The following is a 22,198-nucleotide window of genomic DNA, read 5'->3' as shown; positions in this document are numbered from 1 at the left end:
AGTCAATTGAAATGACTATTTAAAATATAGCTAGCACATTAAGCTGACTGCTGCACTGCTGTATAAATACTCATCAAAAGAGGCACTCCCTACAACATTGTATTCACTGCAATAGAAAGCTGCTTTCAATGAGGAGGGTAAGACTTGGGAGAAGCGGGGGGCTTATGCTGCAGCAATCATCCAACTTCTAAAGGAGCCAATATTATTTACCTTCCAAGAAATTCATACAGATCTAGCCAACCTTCATTGGCACTGGATTTTGTACAGAGCAGAAAGGGAATACTGAAAAGTTGTAAGAACTAGATCTGCCCAGCTTGCCAAGGCCCCATGTCAGGAAGAGTTCATTTGATTCAGCCAGAGAAGCTTGTAGTGAGGCAAAGACCCAATTATAACAGTACACCTAGTTTGTGTATTTAAAAAGGGAAAAAGATACAAACTCTAAACCCATTGCCAAGCTACATGTTTTGTTCTCTTCCTCCGCCAAATTCTGTTTGGAGTCAGATTATAACGTTGGATTCCCTGTGTATGCTGTTTTTGCATAGAACATAAGAGTGGTAGGGACCATTTGGATCATCAAGTCTAGTTCCCTGAGGGCACATAATTCCCTTAATACATTTATCAGTCTCCATCTTACAAGCTGTTAGTTGTTCATTTGTTTTTTTGCCTCCGGTACTCCCATTATAAAGTGATTCCAGAACTTCACAGCTCTACTGGTTAGGAACCTTCTCCTAATTTCCAGCCTAAATTTATTCAAGGTCAAGCTTTTACCCATTTGTTTTTGTGCCAACATTGCTTTTTAGCATGGATGGCTTTTCTCTTTCCCTGGGCTAGGGACAGATATTCAAAAAGCCTGAGCCTGAATTGATTCAGTCTTTGCAGGTCAGTCTAACCTGCAGAGCTTGAACCAATTTGGATGTGGATAGACATTCCCTTTTCATTCTAGAAATGCAGGCACATGCCTGTAGTGGCTCAGGCTATAAGCTGGGGCGTGCTAGAGCAGCCCTCCCTTCCCTTCCATGGAGCTGAGATGAGGGGGGGCATGGCCAGGCCCCAGCAGTATGCTCGGATTATTCGCCCCTTCCTGAGCAGTCCAGCAGGGGATGTTTATCATCCCTAACTCTCAGTGTTTATCAGCCCATTAAAAAACAAAAGTCTCTGTCCAAGCTCTTCTTTAAACAGCTTTGCCAAGGAAGGACATTAAGCTATCTATTGATTAGCTCCAAAAAGCCTGTCTGTCTTTGTCGTCTCCCATAGCATGGGCCGACAAAGCGAGGTCACGGTTGGCAGGGCTAACCGGACCCTATCGTGCATCCATAGGTGCATCTCAAGTAGGTCCAAGGAGGTGATCCTCCCCCCCTACGCGACACTGGTCAGGCCACAGCTGGAGTACTGTGTCCAGTTCTGGGCACCCCACTTCAAGAGGGATGTGGACAACATTGAGAGGGTCCAGAGGAAGGCCACCCACATGATCCAGGGACAGTAGGGCAGACCCTACAATGAGAGGCTACGGGACCTGAACCTGTTCAGCCTTCACAAGAGAAGGCTCAGGGGGGACCTGGTGACCGTCTATAAACTCACTAGGGGGGACCAGAAGGGTTTGGAGGAGACCTTGTTCCCCTAGCGCCCCCCGGGATAACAAGGAATAACGACCACAAGTTGTTTGAGAGTAGGTTTAGATTAGACATCCGTAAGAACTACTTCACAGTAAGGGCGGCTAGGATCTGGAACCAACTTCCAAGGGAAGTGGTGCTGGCTCCTACCCTGGGGGTCTTTAAGAAGCGGCTCGATGCCTACCTGGCTGGGGTCAGACTTGAAGATCTACAAGGTCCCTTCCGAACCTACTTCTGTGATTCTATGATTGTAGCCAGCATGTGGTCTGCTAGCTAATGCTGAGGTGTCTGTGTAAGGCAGTGGGGTGGGGAGAATAATCCCTGCTTAGCAGGCAGAAGCCAGGCAGACTCTCTGTGCCTGCAGGTCTCTGCTGGAGCTGCAGCCAGGGAGCAGAGAGGAGGGGCCAGCTCTGCTGTGGAGCAGAGAGCCCTATCCAGCCCAGGGAGCATGCTGGGGAATCTGGTTTATCTGAAACCAGCAAGGGGTCTAGGAGAGACATTGCATAAACTGATTTGATCCGAATCAGTTAAGCCTGGTTGAATGTAGTATCAGACTTATCTCAAACCAGTTTCAGCCATTTTCAAACTGGCTTATGTGCACTGAACATCTGTTTTGTTACAGGTTTAAACCAGTTTCTGGTCACTTAACTGGTTTATGTGTAATGTCTGTCCCTAGCCCTGGTTTTTGCTATGCACACACACACGTACACTCACACACAAATATAGCCATATATACATATACATGTATCAAAGAAGTAATCCTGTTCCTGTTCAGTTTTCAGACAGTTCATTTTTAATACCAATGTGATAAAAGCACTTAAGAGTAAGAGATTATCAGCTGGATGCATGCTCACACTTCTGTGAGGCTAGCCTGCAGCATTGGAAACGAGCTGGGGGCACGGGTCTCCTTATCTTCTTTTGATATAGGTCATTATGAGGAGATACAGAGAAAGACCAAGAGGCTGGTAAGTGCCAGTATAGAAGACTGGCATGTGTATTTATTTTTAGCTTTGCACTGGATTCTTTGAGCAATCATCTTATTGAGTAGGAGGTGAAGAATTAGTGGAGGAGAGATTCTTGGGGTCAGGAGTGGGGAGGGTGGTAGGAAGTCTCTGGAACTACCCTGGTCTCCTTCCTCTCTCAAACCCAGTGGAAGAGGACACTGGTGGTAATGGTGGAGTCTCTGGTGAGGAAACTGCTGAGTGTGGGGTCTTTAGAATTGGGTGGAGGTGCTAATGACAGCAGGGTAAATTTTCTGTGTAGTGAAGAGAGGGCTTTCATGAGGGGCAGGGTGTGGGGGTTTGGACAGGTCTATAAGTGGGTGTGGGAGAAGAGGTCTTTGAAAGGGATGGCAAAGCAGGGAGGCTGACTTTTGTTGTTGTTAAATGACTTTTTTTTGTTAAATTCCTTTCTCTGACTGCTTTTTATTTGGAGTTTGTTGTTGAAAAAACAGGTGTGTGGTGTTGCCTAAACTGATCTATTTATGATTGTGTCTTACAGGAAAACAGATGCCAAGACTTCTGCTTTTAGACAAGCTGACAGAATTAGTATAGATCAGCATCTCATTTCCTACAAAGCCAGTTGTTCAGAAGCTGGAGTGATATGATCACTTCTTGTGTACACTGTGTTGTAAGGCAACAAACTTAAAAAAAATAAGTTAAGGGAGTTAGATTTTTTCTTTTGATCTTGAAGTATTAGCACATTCACAGTACTGACCTAACCATTTCGTTGATTTTTGAGCACCATCTCCTGTTATGTGCACTTAGTCTGTAAAACAGGCTTGAATGCTTATTTAGTCATTAGACAGACTAAGCAACCAGCCCGATGGGGTCACTTCTTACTTTATTATTCTTACATGTGCCTTGTATTTTAAGCACCTTGACTGCCTTAGAATGATGTTTAATGTTCCTCTCTAGTGGTGCTGGATTCTTACTAATGCTGATGATACAGAAACACACTACATTATATTTATCCTTTAAGAATTTTCCTGAGTTTCACTTACCACCATTCTCCTCGAGAAGGGTCAGTCCTTTGAAACTTTTTAGGTTTTTTGTGCAACTATGTTCTGAAGTCAAAGTGAGATTATATTGCATAGAATAATGATGGGTTTCTGTGTGCCAGAAGTACTTGCATTGTACAGTGGTGAGTTTCATCTACACCTGTTGCATATAGACCAGGGGTGGGCAAAATGGTGGATTCAACCGGTGGCCGGACTCCATTTCCCAGCAGCCTCTACCCACATTTCTGGGGCCATTTTCCATAGAAGACCCAGCAGGGCAGCATCGTGACAGCATAGGGCTGGGGTTTCTGTGGAGACTGGCCCCAGGAGCACTGGCAGGGTGCTCAGCAGGGAGTGTTGCTGCTCCAGTGCCAGGGCTGGGATCTTGCAGTCTAGCAGCGTGGTCTGCAGATGGGGCAGAGCAATGATCTGGTGCCTGCACACCCCTATCCAGGGTGTACGGTCTGCAGATTGCGGCTCTGTCCCGGTTCCAGACCACGCTGTTGTTGCTGCTAGATCCCAGCCCCTGAGCAGTTCCCACGCTCAGCCGCATACCCTGCCAGCACTGCTGGGGCTGATCTCCACGGAAATGCCAGCTCCATGCTGTCAGGGCACGGCTGCTGCTGGGGTCTCCATGGAAACCAGCCACAGTGGCACAGGCAGGAGCTGCTGGAGAATGGAGTTTGCTGTGGGTCTGTATCGGGGGCAGGTAGATCAGGCCATGGAAACTGGAAAACCTCATCCCTTACCTCTTAGCCTAACTCCCAATGGGGCATGCAATACCTGGTGAAGTTCTTTGTAGGACCACATTGCTGCTTTTTCAGCAGAAGAGCCAGAAAGCTACCATTCAGACCACAAGCCTGGCTTAGCCAGGCTATTGTTGCATTCAGACCATTTTGTTTTGTTGCTAGAAAAAACAGAAGGCAGAGAGACTCTTGAGGCATCTTTTTGGGTAAGCAGTTCCTGAATTTGACCTTGGAATCCTCTTAAAAATGTGACACTTGGTCTGCTGAACACCTGTTTTTCAGAAGAAGCAATATTTGTTCCTATCCCTGGATTCATAGATATTAGGGTCGGAAGGGACCTCAATAGATCATCGAGTCCGACCCCCTGCATAGGCAGGAAAGAGTGCTGGGTCTAGATGACCCCAGCTAGATGGTTATCTAACCTCCTCTTGAAGACCCCCAGGGTAGGGGAGAGCACCACCTCCTTTGGGAGCCCATTCCAGACCTTGGCCACTCGAACTGTGAAGAAGTTCTTCCTAATGTCCAATCTAAATCTGCTCTCTGCTAGCTTATGGCCATTATTTCTTGCGCCCCCGGGGGTTACCTTGGTGAATAAAGCCTCACCAATTTCCTTCTGTGCCCCCGTGATGAACTTATAGGCAGCCACAAGGTCGCGCTTCAACCTTCTCTTGCGGAGGCTGAAAAGGTCCAGTTTCTCTAGTCTCTCCTCGTAGGGCTTGGTCTGCAGGCCCTTAACCATACGAGTGGCCCTTCTTTGGAGTTGCATGGGATTCTTGTTTCTAGGTCTTCCAGAATGCTCGTCAGCTAGTCCACCACTGGGTAGGTAGGAGAAGGGATGCAGCATGAAGGAGAGGAAAACAGATTTCTCCTACGTATAAAAAAAAAAAAAAAAAAAAGATGAGTGATGTATGGTCTACTCCCAAGTGTTGAATTTAATTCAGTCCTGCTATATGAATACTGATAGAATGATATTAATGAAATCAATGACAGAGACCTGTTACATTTCCCAGGAGAAATAACCCTGTGCTTTCTTTTATGCAAAGTTGGTGATTACCTTTGGCTCTAAGAACTGTTTTTTCTAGGAAGCACATCCTCTGTGGATACCTTGGACTGTGAAACGAATGGTACCCTGAGGTAGAAATTGAGAACTGATTTCACTGTGATTTGGAATAATAAAATATTGTATGGCGTGTGTAATTTGGGAGGACTAATGCTAGTTGCCATTGGAATATGGGACTGGTAGGGACGCCTTTATTTCCCCTTTTATGTAGTGCTGGTAATCCTTTGATACTTCTGGCCTTTAACAATATGTCCAAATGAAGTTTAATTTATAGGTCAGTGGAGCAGAGGAACATATTGCTATGTTTCTTAAAAATGTTATAGTTGGTGTACTTAGTTTTTTCCTGTACATTGTTTTATCTCCCTGAGCCTTTGTTGGGGAGGGAGATGCTATACATCAAAACAAACAAACACATGCTATCAGTGCTCTGAGTGATGCCTTTCAGACCAGGAGGGATTTATGTCTTCTGTAAACCCAAGCTGTGCATATTGATCATCATCAGTATTAGGCATGGCTTTTTAAAAGCAGCTTGCAATCAGAAACTAGAATAAAATTTCTGCAGGAACTGGTATTGTGAGGAGGAGTACCTCGACCTCTTGGTAAAGAGGGGAAGGGAGGAAGATCTTATAAGAAAAGAGTCTCTCTGTCTGTTGTAAACAGGCATGAATGAAGAAAAGAAATGTGTGTGTGGGGGGGTGGTTCTGTTGTAATGCTTCTCTTAAGCGTGGAATAACACATTTTACTCTACTGCACACAAATATGTAAGATTCTTGTAGGGCATTCTCCGTCCTTGTGACTTGTGCTCATTTTGTTTGCTGTTCCCTTACCATGCTAGCTCGGTTCATTAAATCGCATAACTCAGACTCTCAAATCCACTGGGGTAGTATGTCATATTCACTGAATGCTCTTCAGCCCACAAGCAGATCCATATCAACTAGGTAACAGAAAATACTGAATCCATTTGGAACTATTCTCGTTGAATACAGATCTCAAGAGCAGCAACCGTTCTTATTCATCACTGTGTCCTCTAAAATTATTAGGTGCTGTTCCTATTATGATAAGGTTTGCTTTCTTCAATTTCAACAGCAGGTTAGATTTAATAGTTCACTTGATATGGGCCATCTCCTTGCAAGTCAATATGAAACTATTCATAATATGGTTGTCAAGGAAACAGTTTATTGGCCTGACTTGCAAATGTGCTCAACACCCACTACTCCACACCAAGTCAGTGTGGGATGTGGATAATCAGTAAGTGAAAACAAGGTCCTGCATTTATTTCTCTAAGTTTTTAAAAAATGCTTTCAAGTAGCAGTCCTGAGTTAAACTTGTTTGGACATAATTAAAAGTTTTCAGACTCATTTAAATACCTAGCTATTTATGGCTCAGGGCAAAGACATTGGAGAATCCATATGCCTCTTCATCCTTTTCAAGATCGTCTAGTTTAGCCCCCTGCTCAAGGCAGGAACATCCTTGACTAAACCATCTTAGCCAAGTCTCTGTCTAACATCTGTCTTAAGATCCCAAAAAGGAAATCCATTTTCTCTTTCTGGTGGGACTCTGGCACCTGGCTTGTGTTCTCTGTTCAGTCAGTGTTGGCTTTCACATTGGCTTAGGAGAGAAAAAGCTTTAATGAATTAACTGCTGAATTAGGGTGCAAACAGACGTTGCTCTTATGCTGCCACAAGAATTTCTGCTGGCTTATTGTGCACCGTATGAATTCCCTTGTATGGCACCCCCATGGCCTGTATGTCTTGCTGCTGTGCCCCAACTCTAGGTGCAGCACCCAGGGCTGTTGTTCCCTTGGATCGGGCCCCTGAAGTCCTGGGAGCAGCAGTGGAATGACTCTGCAGGATGGCGGCCCTGTTGTAGATGCCAGTGAAGCAGATCAACTTGTTGGGATGTATCCCAGCATAGTTGATCCTATTTCAAAGATTATGTCTGTTTGTAACCTTAAGTGCTTGGAAGCATGGACAGAGCATTGTCTGGATATGACTTCAACAGCTGAGGTGGCACTTGGCAGTGAATTGTTGCAGCATATTTGTCCTGCTACTCTGACTGCTGATGCTGGGGAAAGGTAGCACACTTATCCATTAGGGAACTGAGTCATTTCTTTCAGTTTTGTGTGGATGCTTGGTCATTTTTCCACTGGGTGTAGTGTCTGTGAATGGAGATACTCACAATAAAATACTAGTATTTCTCTTAAAACTTTGAGGCATGTTGATTGTAATGGAAAGTTCTTATCAATGTCTTTTACCTCGGGTTCATCAGGAAGAGAAGTCTCCTCATGCAAAAGTAAGCACCAAGTTCCTCTTTTGGACTGGGTTAAACATGTGATGATGCAGTCAGGTCTCCTGTCTAAAGCCAAAAGCCATGTATTTCTTGTTTTCCCATTTTCTGTTTCTGAAGCCAGAAATTCGTCTTGTGTAATTCTCCCAGGCAAGTCTTTGGGATGGAACGATACAAGATGTCTTTTTAAATGGACCAGATTCACGCATTGTTTCTTCAACTCTGTCTGTTCCCAAAACATAAATAATCCTAGTATAACGGATAAATTGTTAGGTATTATAAAACAATACAAGGGCATCTTTGCAAAAATATGCCCATAGAGTGAGCTCCATGGCTAGTTTATGTACCTGTTCTGCAAAGGAATCTTTTGAAACCTCACAGCTTTTGTGATGTACATTTTGATAAAGCTATTTGCAGTGCTTTTAGATCACTTAATTATGGTGTGCTTTATCAAGTCTTATTTTGATGATAACTACAGAGGCTGGATATCCAGTAACTTTAGATATTTGTTTTGTTTACTGTTAGTATTATTGCTAGTAGAAAACTGGCTGAATCGCATGCTGCAGGCATATTTTCACATGCTTTACCAAAAAAGAAAAACTTCCCCCCCAATACCACTTAGTTACTGCTTCTCATTGTGCTTGGGTAAGGGATGACTGTGGCAGCCAAACATTACCATTTGGCTGTTTGGTGTCCTCTCTCAAAGGAGATGGTCATCACCAGGGACCCGGGTTTTCCGTTTCCCATGGAAAAACAGAGTAAAACGTTGATTTCCCCCTTGCTGCAGTAAAATGTGGATTTCTCATTTTAGCAGAGGAACCTGTTGCTTTTGCAGTTTTGCAATGAGCCCTCTGCTGGCTGGTACAGTTCCAGCTTGCAGGGGGCTGGGAGGGAGCAGGAGGAGCGTGGTCAGGCAGGGGGTCCCATGAGCATGTACATGCACATGGCTCCAGGCAACCTGGAGAGCAGGTCCTGCAAGTAAGTGGAGGAGGGATTGAGGCACCCATAAGGAGGGAGGGAGGGAGTTGGGCAGGGCTGGGGCTGCTGCCCAGTTGAGCAGTGTGTGCGGCTTGGGACCCAGGGCTGTGCTGCAATGCGCGGCCACAGGGCCCTGGTAGGGAGTCAGATGGGGCCATGGGCAGCTTGTCTTGGGGGGGTTAACTCCCTAATGTGGTGCTCGCTTTGTGGGAGGGCACATGCCTCCTAGATCTGTGTGTGGGGCAGGGGCAGGATGGGCTGTCTACTGCGGGCTCAGGCTTCTGCCCTGCTGTCCTCCCTGGGACCTCTGCAGCCCAGCAGGTGCAACCCAGCACTGCAGGGCCGAGTGCAGCCATGCAAGAAAACTACTTCCTGCTGTGAGCTCTGCGCTGCCCTGGTGACACGTGCCCTGCGCACGCAGGGTTGTGCCTCTCACTGCTGCCACACGTCTGTGAGATGTTGTCAGGGCAGCTCAGAGCTCGCAGCCATGCTCTGCCCTGCAGAGGGGTTGGTTGCACCTGCCAGGCTGCAGAGGCCCCAGGGGAGGGAAGCAGGGCAGGAGCCCAAGCATGCAGTGCATATTTGTTCTGTCCCTACCCCACGTACAAATCTGGGAGGCACAAGTCCTCCCTACCCCTGGGAGCGTGCGCTGCCACAGAGAGGTGGCCCCCACCTACCCGAGCCCACAGCAAGGGGGAGCAAGCGCCTTGCTCTGCTCTGCTGCAGCAGCTGTTGCCTCCTGTTGGGGTGGAGGGTTGCGGACCTGGGTCCCTGGCCCAATAGTCCTGGCAGCTGGGGGCCTGTCTGGCAGGGTTTGGGGGGCAGGGGCTCTGGGTGGGGGGCGAGGGGCACCAGCAGGGCTGGGGGGAATGTGGAGGGCCTTTAATTTCAATTACAGATTTGGGAGGTTTTATCAGAGAATTTCAATTTTTAATTTTTTTTAATCATGGAAAACCAGGATCCCTGGTCATCACAATAAAGTGCCTATTAGATGGCTGTCCTCATCACAATTGGTACTAATTAACAATATCATTCTGTCTCCCAGATATAAAGGAGCGAATCAAAATGATGGCAGAGTTATGCTATATTGTGCTTACGGCCCTGACAAATTTGACTGAGTTGTATTTTCAAGGCAGTGTGGCCTGTTTGCCTCTCCTGACTGTTGTTTATGTGTAAATAAATATAGGGTTACCATATTTCCAGTTCCAAAAAGAGCACACTTGTTGGGGGGGCACCTCATTCCCAACCTGCAGCCACCATCCCTGCTGGAGTCCCTCACTCCCAGCTTGCAGACCCCTGATCCACCCTGGCTATACTGATGCCCCTCAGTCTCAACCTGCAGTCCTCGGTCCCTGCTGCTGCCCCTCACTTCTGACCATTACCCCCAAACTGTGCTGGTGCTCCTCACTCCCGACCCACAGCTCCCTGGCACTGCCAGTGCCCTGCACTCCTGGCCCCCAGCTGCCCGAGCTTTGCCCCTCACTCCTGACCCACATCCCCCTGCTCCCCCCAGCTCTGCTGTTGGGGCCCCCACCTGCCCCTATCCTGACCAGGCTGGAACACAGTGACTCTTACTCATGTAGGTGGCAGTGGAGTGAGTCCAGCTGCAGCAGAGGCTGCAGGGAGCAGGAGGAGAGGCCTGTGGCACCCCCACCCTAGGTGGGGGCTCCCACGCCACGCCAAGCGGCCTGGCCACCCTCCCACCGGCAGCCTCTCCTGGTTATCCCACCCCTATGAGCATGGGCACAGGTGCCACTGGCCCGGTCCATGGGGCACCTTTCCCCAGCACCGGCAGGAACGTGCTTCCCCAAACTCCCCCCCCCCCCCTTGCAGACTTACCTCTATCCATCTGTCGAAGCTACTCACACCACACTGCCTGGCTGTATGCCAGCCACATCTTGCTCCCTGCCTCCAATCGCTCTTTCTCCCCACTCCCACCAGCAGAGCAGAGCAAAATCCCAGACATTTGTCAGATTTCAAAAAACTGCCTGGGTGGAGATTAGAGAACCCAAAAGGAGGACATGTCTGGGAAAATCCAGATGCATGGTAACCCTCGATAAGTAGAATAACGGATTCTTCAGGGTTTTTGCCCAGCATCTTGTCTAAGCATGGAATTCATTTATATGAGAGAGAAGATAAAGGTTTATTGTCTTTTCCTGGGACCTGAACTGGCTCATAGCCCACCGAATGCTACCAGTGGGGGCCTGGAGACATAGAGAGGGACAGTTGGCAAGATCTACTGCCTGTGGCCCAACAGCCACGGGGCCACCAAGACAATCGAGCACCTCCTGTGGCTCTGTGCCTCAGCCAAGGAGGTATGGAAAAGGGTGAAACAGCTCTGCAAAGTGGTGACTGGCGTCAGCTGGCTAACCAGCAAAGCATCACTGTACAGGCACCTCGCCAAACACTGGGGAGCCCATCAACCCGTTTCGACCAGTTTGCATCCTGCATCAGGAGTGCCCTGTGGAAGGCCAGGAACCTCTTGCTATACAGACAAACGGACGTAGAGGTAGCGGGCTGCGTGAAAATGGTGCTGAGCTTACTCTGGACCTATTACCAGAAATTGGTAGCAGAGGAAAGAGAAGACGCAGCAAACATCACCTGGCACAGGGACATTTGGCACAGGTTCATACAACCCCCCCAAGTGAAGAAGGAAGCAAATGCAGCAGAGAAGAGGAACAGACAAGTGGAACAGAGGACAGCGACAGCCTCAGCAGGTCCTCCAGCAGAAGCTGGAGCAACAACAACAGAGAGGCCGCTTAAACTGAGTATGTGACCCCGGAAGCAGGGCAAGGGTGAAAATGAAGGAAGGGCTGGTCAAAGGGACCAGAATGGACTGAAGTTGTTTTGTGTGTGTTGCACGCATTTGCGGATATTGTAATGGGTTCGGGTGGCCAGTGGACCTTTGTACGGGTGCGCGGGTGCAGATTTCTGTAATGGGAAAGGTTTAATCCTTTTGTGATGTAATAGGTAGAGTGTAGATATATATAACCTTGTATATAGAGAGAGAAATATTTTTTTTACAAAAAAAAAAAAGGATTTTCCTAATATCTTAACTTAATTTCTTCCCATAGGATATTGTCTTAGTAACATTTGTTTCAAATGCCTGAAAATGAATAGTAAGAGTTTAAGTGTAGTGATGATGCATAAAAGAATACATCTGAGCCAAAGGTTTGACCCACTGCCAGATTTTTTTCCAGACTTGTGTGCTTAAAGTATAGGTAGTCAAATCCATGTTTATCCTATGAAGGAAAACAAAATCCAGCTTCTTTTTATTATGGAGATGCTGTATACTCACAAATCCTGTTGAATTCACTGGGTGCTGTGCAGACTTGAAAATCAGGCCAATTTTATTTGGGTCCCCCAGTCAATATATAAGGTTCTTAAATGTAGGCATCCAAGTCTGAAAAAAATGGTATTGACTATACAACTTTCTTTTCCATAGTATAGAAGAGCTAGACTGGAAAATTTCTGATGCTTGTTATCAAATAGAGTGTCCCCTGTGCTCTGCTATTTAGGAAGCATGCCATGTATTCATTATTGTTAACATTTTCTCTGTTCTGAACAGTTCAAAATGTTAATTTTTGTCAATGTTTTTTCATGGAACACTTTTCCCTTGCAGAATAGCAATTATGGTATTAAAATGCTACACTTCAGCTATCTACTAGAGGGATTGTTTATTTATATATTTTGCAATGAAAAAGTCAAAATTTTATTTAAGCCAGGAATAATTAGTTTGGCTGGTTTTGATGTCAGTAAAGTGGTACCATTCCCTGAAGTTTACACTGAATGCTGCTGAAGTGATTAGTTTCCAGTAAAAGTCTGCAGTTTTGTGATAGTTGCATTGCAGTGTTTTTGTTACCATAAACTGTCTCCTATGTTTAAAGCCTTCTGATAGGTGTTACGTTTGCTTTTCCTTATTTGCTGTACATTTTTAAAATATTTTTGTCATTTAAACATTTGCTCATTTCTTAAGTCCTATAGTCTGTTGTTTATAGAGTAAAAGTGTGAATGCAGTGAGGAAATGTGCCAGTTACCCCCCTTGCTTGCTGTTTGCAATGATTCTGGCTCCATGCCCCTCCTGGGGCACAGAGCATGTGGACACTCTGGTCTCTGCTTTGCCACGGAGCAGTGGGTGCAGCAGCTCTAGCCCTGAGATGCCAGAGTTGCTGCCTCTTGTCACCACTGCTGTACAGCTGGGCTTGGCCAGAGCTTCCATGTGCTCTGTGCTCCAGGAGGGAATGGACAGTAAGCAGTGTTGGGGGGAAGGCACTGGTAAGTGCAGGCATGTAGGTGGGGGCGCAGCTGGCAGGGGGAGGCTGCAGGGAGTGCAGGCACTGCAGAGTTGGGGGGGCAGGTGGTAGGAGGGAACAAGTGGTGAGGTGGTGGGGGTAAAGGGGCTGTCTGCCCCACTCTGCCACATACCTCTCCTTTTCTCCTTTTCCCATTGCACCAATTGCAAGGGCGGGGGAGAGGTGGAGGAAGGGGGCAGATTTAAGATGACCTTCCAGTAATTAGATTCTATGCATGGAAAGTTATAACAAATGTATACATTTTCTATATATAGAATCCATTTGTTAGGGTTTTTTCTTCAATTTGAAGTCTTCATGGATTCAGGCAAATAAAGCAAAATAAAGAACTATAGTAACCTAAGCTTAGTTCCTCTGAATGTACCATAAATGGATTGGCTTCTGTCTTTCTTTGAAGGCATTAGAATCTTGAAGCATAATTAAGAGGGTTTTTGGCAAAGGTTAGATTTGTTTCCTAAAAGTACGTCTGAAACCTGGTGGAGGCAGGAAGATAAGTGACAGTAGAAACATGGCAAGTGCTATAGTTGTAATATGATTATAGTGAAATACACATTGTATCAAAAAACTGTGATAAGAGCTTTCTTTGTGATGCTGTCCCAGGCACTGTGCTAAAGTCTGATCTACAGGGACTAAAAAAAGGGTGTTTCAGTTTTGGGCACTGGTCCACAAGTGCTGTGTCCATACATAGTGTTTTTTATTTGTTTGGGGGGCATGGGAGAGGGTTATTAAGTAGGGTTTTGAGTTTTTTAGTTTTATTTTGTTTGGGGACAAGGGATATCAATAAAGAAAGTTGCACCAAATATATATAACCTAGGAAAAAATGCATTGATATCAAGCAAAACCAGAGTTTCACAAGCTCTGTAATAGTGTGTCCATTTAAGCTCATTTTTTTCTAACTTGTAAACCTCAACTGGTGGTCCAGCAAAAACTGCTATTAGACACTTGGCTGCCAGAGTCTCTGCCCAGCAAAATGGACACAAACCTGTGCAAGTATTTGCCCATATTTATTTTACATGAAACAGGATAACTATACACCTCCAGAACACGAGAAAAGGAGTTGCAAATAAACACTGTAAATAACTGCTGTACCTGCTAATGCCCTCAGACCCTGCTGAACTTGAGCCCATGTACATACATCATTGTAGCCCTGGCTGTAGTTTATTTTTGTTTGAAAGGTAATTTCGGAAAGAGTTGTTGTTTTGGTCAGAAGGGCAGTGTCCAGGTACTCTAAACACCGGTCCCCTCCCCCCCCCCCAAAGAAAAAGAAGTGCAGACTATTAATGAAGCATGACACATGGCTTTACATCAGTGAACTAGAAACCATAGTACTGTTTTCATAGTTGGTTGGAGGAGGGAGCCCAAAGCTTTTGAAATTACAGTATTTACAAATAAGATTCCCCAAGGAAAAATAAACCTGACGGTTTTCTTCTTAAAAATCTTGAGGCTTTGAATAAAAATACAGTATGAATACATTACCCAGCAATGGCAACAATATCACCAGTAGTTTTCAGACATTTAAAGATCCACTTCAACAAAATTAGCAAATCCAAAGGACTTCCCTCATTTTTGAGAACCATTATGCAATAAAAGCCAGTCTTCTCATGTTCAGGAGCACAAAGGGCGCAGACAGAAATGACAAACTTTCACCCAGTCTGGCCTCAGTGTACTCTCCTGCTGTGACCAAAGACAAGTGCATGGCTGCAAAGCTCTTGACAGGGGCCTGATCCCACATAATCTGAATCCTCACTGCATGCAGGTTCAGATGAAAATGTTTCAAAACTGTCTTCAGTAACTTCTGTCTGTGCTGTCTCCAAACCTGTTGTTTTCAGAATGGGAGCGGGGAAAGGAATTGGAGAGAATTCAGTCTGGTATTTCTTCAGCCAGTGCTGGAGGGTGGGGTGGGTGGATTGGAGCACCCCCCCGCCCCCCCCGAGGCGCTTCAGTCCACCCTCCAGTGTTGGTTGGGGAACCCCTAGAACCAGCTCCCTTTGCTCTCTTTTGCCCCTTGCATTCTGAATACAGGTGGGCTGGGGAGGAGGAGGGGCCATTGCTAGGGGAAACCAGCTGCAAGCTTGCAGCCAACAGCTAGGTCTCCCCCCTCCCCAGAACCAACAATGAACTTCTGTATTTTCCAGGGATTGTTGTCACTTGAAACGCTTCTTGCAAAGTGTTCTTGTTACAGTGGGGAGCTGCACCCAATGGTCTTGACATGCGACCAACATAAAAAGATTGTTTTGGGGAGTACAACCTGCCTGTTTTTTGAGAGAACCTATGCACACTGAATTCCCTCCCCCCTCCCATCCCTTTTGTGTCAGCAATTGTTTAATACCTGTTATCAGCTATTGACTCTAAGTATGGACATCTCTACTCATAGGCATACCTCTTACTATTTATACTGCATTATGTGACCAAAGACTTTGTAAACTCAATGTTGGGAGCAAGAATATACTTGGATTTTTACAGTTTAGTTATTGCCCCTCTTATTGGGTATAACTGTTGGGGAATACAAGAAATTTCTGTGAAAATGAGCATTTTTGGTAAATTATCCAAGTTGGGTTTCCTTTAGCAATAGGGAAAAATCACTTTTACTGTATGCAAGTATTTTCGTTTTATTCCTTAACAAATCTTTTTGATAAGGGGCTGTTACAGGACAATGTTTATCAGCTGTTAGGCACTTTGACACCATAAGAACTTGACTGGAATAAACTGGAATGAGGGATGTTAGCCATGCCTTACAATACAATTTAGCAACTCATACCGACTTTTTCATAACAGTATCTAGATAACTTGTCTTTTTATGCATATAATTATTCAATCATGTTTGGGTTTTTTTAGCATATATGTTGATAGATTCAATCTATCTTTCAGTTAGTCCTGAGGTGTACACCATTCCTCATTATTCTGGGAATATTAGGGTACTTTGTTTTAAGTTAATAAATGAACACTTTCTAAAACATCTTATGAGCTTAACTGAATATACCAGTTATAAGGAATGACTGGAAATGATGCTATAAGTTTTAGAATAACTTTGTAAGGTTGACACAAAGCTATATTCTGGAAAAGAGACAAGCCTCTGAAAATATCAAACAATATTTTCATAGAATCATAGAAGTAGGGTTGGAAGGGACTTTGTAGATCTTCAAGTCCGACCCCCTGCCTGGGCAGGAGGGAAACTGGGCTCAAATGACCCCAGCCAAGTAGGCATCAAGCCTCTTCTTAAAGACCCCCAGGGTAGGAGCCAGCACCACTTTCCTTGGAAGTTGGTTCCAGATCCTAGCCGCCCTAACTGTGAAGTAGTTCTTATGGATGTCTAATCTAAACCTACTCTCCAACAACTTGTGATCGTTATTCCTTGTTATCCCGGGGGGTGCTAGGGGAAACAAGGTCTCCCCCAAACCCTTGTGGTCCCCCCTAATGAGTTTATAGATGGTCACCAGGTCCCCCCTCAGCCTTCTCTTATGAAGGCTGAACAGGTTCAGGTCCTGTAGCCTCTCATTGTAGGGTCTGCCCTGCTGTCCCTGGATCATGTGGGTGGCCCTCCTCTGGACCCTCTCAATGTTGTCCACGTCCCTCTTGAAGTGGGGTGCCCAGAACTGGACACAGTACTCCAGCTGTGGCCTGACCAGTGTCACGTAGAGGGGGAGGATCACCTCCTTGGCCCTACTTGAGATGCACCTGTGGATGCACGATAGGGTCCGGTTAGCCCTGCCAACTGTGACCTCACATTGTCGGCCCATGTTCATCTTGGAGTCATTAATGACTCCAAGATCCCTTTCTGCCTCCGTGCTCTAGAGAAGGGAGTTTCCCATCTTATAAGGGTGCTGCTGGTTACTACTGCCCAAGTGCAGCACCCTGCACTTCTCAGTATTGAAACACATCCTGTTTTTGTTAGCCCACCCCTGCAACCTATCCAGGTCTTTTTGCAGTCTTTTCCTCCCTACTAGTGTGCCCACCTCACCCCAAATTTTGGTATAATTGGCAAATTTAAACAGGTTGCTTTTCACCCCGTTGTCCAAATCGCTGATAAAGAAATTGAACAGTGTGGGCCCAAGGACCGAGCCCTGGGGGACTCTGCTGCCCACTTACCCCCCAGGTCGAATATGAGCCGTCCACCACCACCCTCTGAGTATGAACCTTCAGCCAATTTGCAATCCGTCTGACTGTAGGTATCAATGCCACAGTCGCCTAGTTTTTTAATGAGGATGGAGTGGTCGACAGTGTCAAAGGCCTTGTTGAAGTCCGGGAAAGCAAGAGCAAAGATGTTAGAAATGGGTGAAATGTTGGACTTCTATAAGGCCGGTTTCATGTATTATTTATTTATTTATTTATTTATTTATTTTTTGAGGCAAAGTAGTAATGGCTTAAAACAGAGCTGGAGTGAAATAGTTTAAAGAATTGCATCAAAAGGCTGAGGGTAGCAGTAATTTGTTTAGAAATCACTGTCAGATGTGTAGGAATTAAAATCAAATTTATGCTGTTTTGTGGCATTAATAGTTTTTTTTTTTCTTTTTTCTTTTTTTCCCCTCCTCTCCTTCCCCACCCTTTCCCAGCTTTATATAACTATGACTCCAGGGGACCAGATGAACTTTCTTTACAAATAGGTGACACTGTACACATATTAGAGACATATGAAGGTAAGAAAGGAAAGAACAGTTTGCTAGTAGTGCTGTTGTTTAACATCACTACTTTTTGTACAATGTTTTACTGAAGGATCTACTGCTTTTTCAGGATTAATAAAATAATATATTTAATAGGTACAGAATTAACAAGTGCTATATGTAAGTGGACAGATATATGATGTGATATCTGATTGATAAACTTTTTCTAAATGCAGCATTTTTATGCCACATCAACTTTCTCACAGCTTTGTTTGTATGACTCAATGATCGGTTTAGTGGTTAGAGAAATGATATATGTTCTCTAGATATCCTTGGATAATAATGCACAAGACCCTGCTCTTTAGAGGTGTTAATCTGAATTAGAAAGTGATTTACCTTCTAAATTATTCACATCTTTGTAAGAATTCATGTGCTGTTATGCTGTTGATTCATCTAACACTTTTAAAATAATATACTTGTTTATTTTGTTCCTTAGATATCAAGAAGTAGCAGAATTTCATAGCACTTTAAATTTAATGTGTAGCTCTCCTCATCCCTGTGTAACAGCAGTCTATCATCGAAAATATTTTAATATGAAAATGAAGAGAATGTGAGAAAATGCATGTGACACATCCTTGATTTCTCATTCAGTCAATTAATTGTATCCTGTGGCTTAGAAAGGAGTCAAGGATCTACATAGCTTTTGCTTTACTCTAACAGTTACTCATTTGTTATGTAATATTTGCTTTTTGGAGATGCGATTTGTGAATTGAATGTTTTGGCTTCTTTTATTTTCCAAGGAGGCACATACGAAGAAATTAATACCAAGTTGTAAATTTGGTTTAGAACTTGACATGAAAGTGTGGTGGTTTTTTTCTTTTTTGTTTTTTGTTTTTTAAATAGGTATATCTACTGAAATAGGGAGCCTAGTTAGAAGGAGTAACATTTACTCCAGTTTGCATATACAATGAATTTGTGAATGAATTCAGTTAATTCACAAATGACTTCTGACACTGCAGTTTGTGTGTGTCTGTTTTAGTCTTCTATGGTATAACAGCAAAAATTTATATGTAAAAGGAATATTTGAATGCTATAGATATTATGCATAGTAGGTATGACTACCAAATTGGCACATACCATCCTTGAATATCATATTTGATGCTCTCCTGCGACAACAGTTGCATCTGTTGGTCATTACTTGAACTTTTTGACATTCTGAATGCTTCAAAAATAATTGGACAACATAGAGGATTCCTTTCCCCCCTGGACAGGATAAAGGAATGACCTTCAAATCTCTAATCTTCTTTTAGGCTCCAGGTATGCTGATGAGTTCATTTAAAAAGAAATCCAAATAGAATAATGGTCCTCCAAAAATTGGTATGCTTCCTGCTGTGCATGAGGATTACTCTACCTCTGTACTGAGAAATAAATCATGGCCCTTAGCTCTTTTTCTTTTTCTTTTTCTCAAAAAAAAAAAAAAAAAAAAAAAAAAAAAAAAAAAAAAAAAAAAAAAAAAAGTAGACCCCACTAGGCAGTTCTTAAACTATATGTAGGAACTATAAGGTTTCTCAGTATTTGTTCAGTTCATGCTTCCCAGGCATACTAAATAAAAACTTACTAAATTGCTGGTCTCTAGTAATCACCCTGTATCATATTAAATTTGTCTTCAATTATAATTGGACTTCTGCTGGTAATGGGACACCATGTCAGAAAAATCACTTGGCTTTTTTAGGTGTCTCACTCACCTTAAAGCCCGTTTTCTGTTTCTGAATGGTGGACACATTAAGTTATTAATTAAATGAATTGTTGATTTTTATCGTAATATACTGCTTTGTCTCTGTTCCCATTGCTGCTACTGCTCTATTATGAAAGTGGAAATAAAAACTCTTATTTCATGTTTTTATTGCTGTTAGAATTTTAGTTCTTTAATGTTTGCCATCAGTGACCTATTTTTGCAATCAGTGTTGAGCATTATCCTTTGAAGAGCTAAAATGGGCTTATTCTTTTCTGATGTCCATTTACATAAGAATATATCCTTATAACAATAGAATTGTTGAATTGTTTACACGAACACTTATATACATTTACTTGAATATAGGATGACCCCCCCCCATAATTTGATTCTGTATACGGAAGTTTTATAAATGTGTTATAATTTTCCAGGTATAGAATCTAAGTATTGGAGATTTGCCTTGAATTTTATCCCCCTACTACTGCTATAAAAGGGAAAATAAACTAGGTGGGTCAAATTTGCCCTCTGCCCTCCTTCCCTCTACCCCGGCAACTTCTTCCCCCTGCGGTCCTTTCCTTCCTCCTTACTGTCAGGCCCTGGTCTCCCTAAACACGTGGAAGTGAGGGGTAAATTTGAAAAAACTGACCTTGAAATAAACAAAGACTTAGTTCAAACAGAACTACTGCAGATGATTTTTTTTTTTTTTTAACTAACTGCTGTCATTTTTAGCACAGGTCCTTCAAAACACGCTTTTAAGCAGCACTTTTATATCCACTTATCATATTTACCTGGATAAAAGACAAAGTTTTTCCTCCTAGTCATTGCGGGGTGGAGGGGGAAGCCCCTGGTCTTACATTTGCATACCAAGAGGAGAGGGGAGCAGATGGATTCTGCAGCTCTGACTCTGATCCTGAGCCTGGGTCAGGGCCAGAGTCAGACCCATAGCAGCTAGTTGCCACGCACCGTCCACTTAGGCTGGAAATTTCTGCTTCGCTGTCCTTCCCCCGCACTCCTGCTCCCAAATCCCTTCCCTCCCACTCAGTGTTGTGCACAGCTCTGCTCCAGGTCTGGCTGGGGTCTCTCCCAGGCAAGCAACAAATGAAAACTTCTTCCCCTGCCTGAGGAATTAGCCGCATCAACACTGTTGCATGGCCAAGTAAGGGCAGAGCTTCCATGTGCTGTACTCTGGGACAGAGCAGCCCCAACACGGTCTGATAGTAAGGTGAGAGGGGAAGAGGCAGAGTCTGGAGGGAGTTTTGAGGGATGAGGCAGAAACTGGGGAGCAGGAGGAAAAGAGGCAGAGACTAGGGGGAAAGAAGAGGAAAGGGAGAGACTAGGAAGTGGGGAGAGTTTGGGGAAAAGAGGCAGAGAGTGGGGGGGTGGCAAAGGCTGTGGGGAACTGGTGGGGTAGGAAGGCTAGAGTGGGGAGAAGTGGCCAGGGCAGAGGACAAGGGGAACACCTGACCCTCCCCTTCCCAGCCACTGCTTTCTCTGCTGTAGCATTGAGGCCAGGAGGGATTCAAGAGAATACTTTAATATTTAGATTCCATACCTGGAAAATAATAAATGTATAAGATTTCTGCATACAGAATCTAATTATTGGGGGGTCATTTTATAGTCAAGTAAATATACTATATCTTGTAGAAATGGTACGTGATAGTAATCCAAAACCAAAAGGTTTCATAGTTTCTAGAGTCAGAAGGGACCTGAACAGATCATCAAGTCCGACCCCATGCCCTGGGAAGGAATGAATGCTGGGATCATAATACCCTATCCAGATATCTATCCAACCTCCTCTCGAAGACCCTCAAGGTAGGGGAGAGCACCACCTCCCTTGGGAGCCCATTCCAGAGCCTGGCAGCCGTAATCGTAAAGGAATGCCTCCTGATATCAAGGCTGAACCTCCTGTCGATCAATCTGTGGCCATTATTCCTTGTTATCTCAGGTGGTACCCAGGGGAACAGAGCCTCACCTATTTTCCGCTGGTCCCCCCTGGTGAGTTTATAGATGGCCACCAGATTCCCTCTCAGTCTTCTCTTGTGGAGGCTGAATAGATTCAGGCCCTTTAGTCTACATAGGGCCTGGCCTGCTGCCCCCTGACCATGCGAGTGGCCCTCCTCTGGACCCTCTAAAGGTTAGCCACATCCCTCCTGAAGTGCAGCGCCCAGGACTGGATGCAGTACTCCAACTGTGGCCTGACCAGCACTGCATAGAGGGGAAGGTTCACCTCCCTGGACCTGCTTGTGATGTGTCTGTAGGTTCATGATTTATCATTTTGATTATTGGGCAAAGCCTCACCAGTCGACAGCATTTCAAGCTGTGGTGACACCACAGCTCAGCACTGTTCAGTGTGCGTGTGTTTGTACTCTAGGTTACCACATCACAAAGGATCTGTGCGCTAATTAGCCCCCTCACCCCCCACTCAAGACTGGAATGGGATGTTCTTTGTCACAAGTCCTGGGATCCTCTGAAAACTTATATGCAGATGAAGAGCAGGGTAACCTGGACTGACTCCACCTCATGGAGGGTGGGGCCACACTATTCATATGTGACAGGCTGAGAGAGGAGCTGATAGAGGGATTCTGACTGAACTGTTCAGGGCCCTATCTGGTCACATTTGCCAGACATTTAAGGCTGGTGAAAAAATCACTGGTAATGGGGTGAAAGGTGCAGCTCAACTACGGGAGTGAAGAGGAAGTCCAAATGTATGCAATGTTGTGGCTTACTATGACTTGAAAAGGAGTTGGCGCTGAGTGGGGACTGTGTGAAATCGGCACTACTGTCTAATTCAGATGAGTAGTCCTGGACTGCCCTTGTGGTAGGTTTCCATCAGCATTATAAGGCTGATCTATGCCTTAAAGGCAGAGAAAGGGATCAAC

General features: G+C 44.7%; 1 protein-coding gene across 7 annotated transcripts in view; it reads left to right on the top strand.

Moving 5' to 3' along the window:
• Positions 1–22,198, top strand: part of DOCK1 (dedicator of cytokinesis 1) — a 555,371-nt gene that overhangs the window by 34,256 nt on the left and 498,917 nt on the right. For 6 of the 7 annotated variants that reach the window (XM_006259204.4, XM_014611383.3, XM_019482868.2 and 3 more), the window contains exon 2: positions 17,540–17,623. The exons of the other annotated variant lie outside the window; for it this stretch is intronic. In XM_006259204.4, coding sequence (XP_006259266.1) covers positions 17,540–17,623 — 84 coding nt within the window. The remainder of the gene's footprint in view (positions 1–17,539; positions 17,624–22,198) is intronic. 7 annotated transcript variants of the gene reach the window in all.

This window comes from Alligator mississippiensis, chromosome 6, assembly GCF_030867095.1.
Source record: "Alligator mississippiensis isolate rAllMis1 chromosome 6, rAllMis1, whole genome shotgun sequence".
Classification (NCBI taxonomy): Eukaryota; Metazoa; Chordata; order Crocodylia; family Alligatoridae; genus Alligator; species Alligator mississippiensis.
The sequence above is the reverse complement of the archived record's forward strand: the minus strand, read 5'-3'. Positions and strand labels throughout refer to the sequence as shown.